Genomic DNA, 960 nt, shown 5'->3' on the forward strand with positions numbered 1-960 from the left:
GGGTCATGCGTGAGCACTTTGACCACCCTCTCTCCGTGCCTCAGCTACGTCACTGGAAACTCAACCACTCCCTCACAGAGTTGCTGCTCTCAGCTTGACTCTGTTATCAAATCTTCGCCGCAATGCATTTGTTCAGCCGTCAACAGTCCGATCCCCAACATAGGCCTTAACATTAACCGCACACAGGCGTTGCAGCTCCCCAATGCCTGCAACATTCAGACGCCTCCCCTCAATCAATGCAACGGTAACACACCTATCTATATGTTTATATCGTATGCATTGTAATATTGTTTCTCTCACAACAGAGTGTTTGTGAAATAGAAGCCACTGGTCCAACAGCACCTTCACCGGCGGAGGAAACCACAGCCCCAGGTGTGACACTTACCCCTACCTCGTCTCCAGGTGCTCGTTCAGGTACCTACTCCCCTCTTATCACCAAAACCAAGCAACACTCGATTTTTGGTTAATTGAATATATTCCCCTTGCACATCGGTACGCAGGAGTTAAAGGTGGTTCCAAGATAACTCCCTCCGCTGGTTTCGGCTCGTCCACCGGGAACGTCCACCGCGTGCCGCAGCATCTTCTTATGTTTGCTGTATGTGTATTTGTGGTGTGCACCTCTTATTTTCGTTAATTAACTCTGAGAGTTCATGTATTTGAGATTTTCATTTTACTTACTGCTGTGCCATGTTGATAAGTGACTGAAATCTATTTGCATTGCTATAAATTTTCTGTTGATTGGATCGAATAACTGAATTGATGGTTGCATATGAAGCAACAACTCCAGTTAAAAAAACGAAAATTCTGGAAAGACCAAAAGTGATGTGCAGAATGTAATAGTCCACAAAAACAAAAATATATATATAAATATATACAAATCGTCTAGTCTCTACAATCGAGCTTCTTTAATGTTCATACATCATATAATTTTTTTAAAAACACCATAACGTTGCCTCATAA

The 960-nt window shown here is 42.8% G+C and overlaps 1 protein-coding gene across 1 annotated transcript; it reads left to right on the top strand.

The window, feature by feature from the left end:
• Positions 1-6: 6 nt before the first annotated feature.
• Positions 7-751, top strand: LOC104774067 (non-specific lipid-transfer protein-like protein At2g13820; the record flags this gene model as incomplete). Its single annotated transcript, XM_010498732.1, has 3 exons — positions 7-244; positions 322-414; positions 501-751. Coding segments are annotated over 3 exons (465 nt in total), but the record flags the coding sequence as incomplete, so codon positions are not given.
• Between the last annotated feature and the right edge of the window lie 209 nt (positions 752-960).

Source organism: Camelina sativa, unplaced genomic scaffold (assembly GCF_000633955.1).
Source record: "Camelina sativa cultivar DH55 unplaced genomic scaffold, Cs unpScaffold01270, whole genome shotgun sequence".
NCBI lineage: Eukaryota > Viridiplantae > Streptophyta > Magnoliopsida > Brassicales > Brassicaceae > Camelina > Camelina sativa.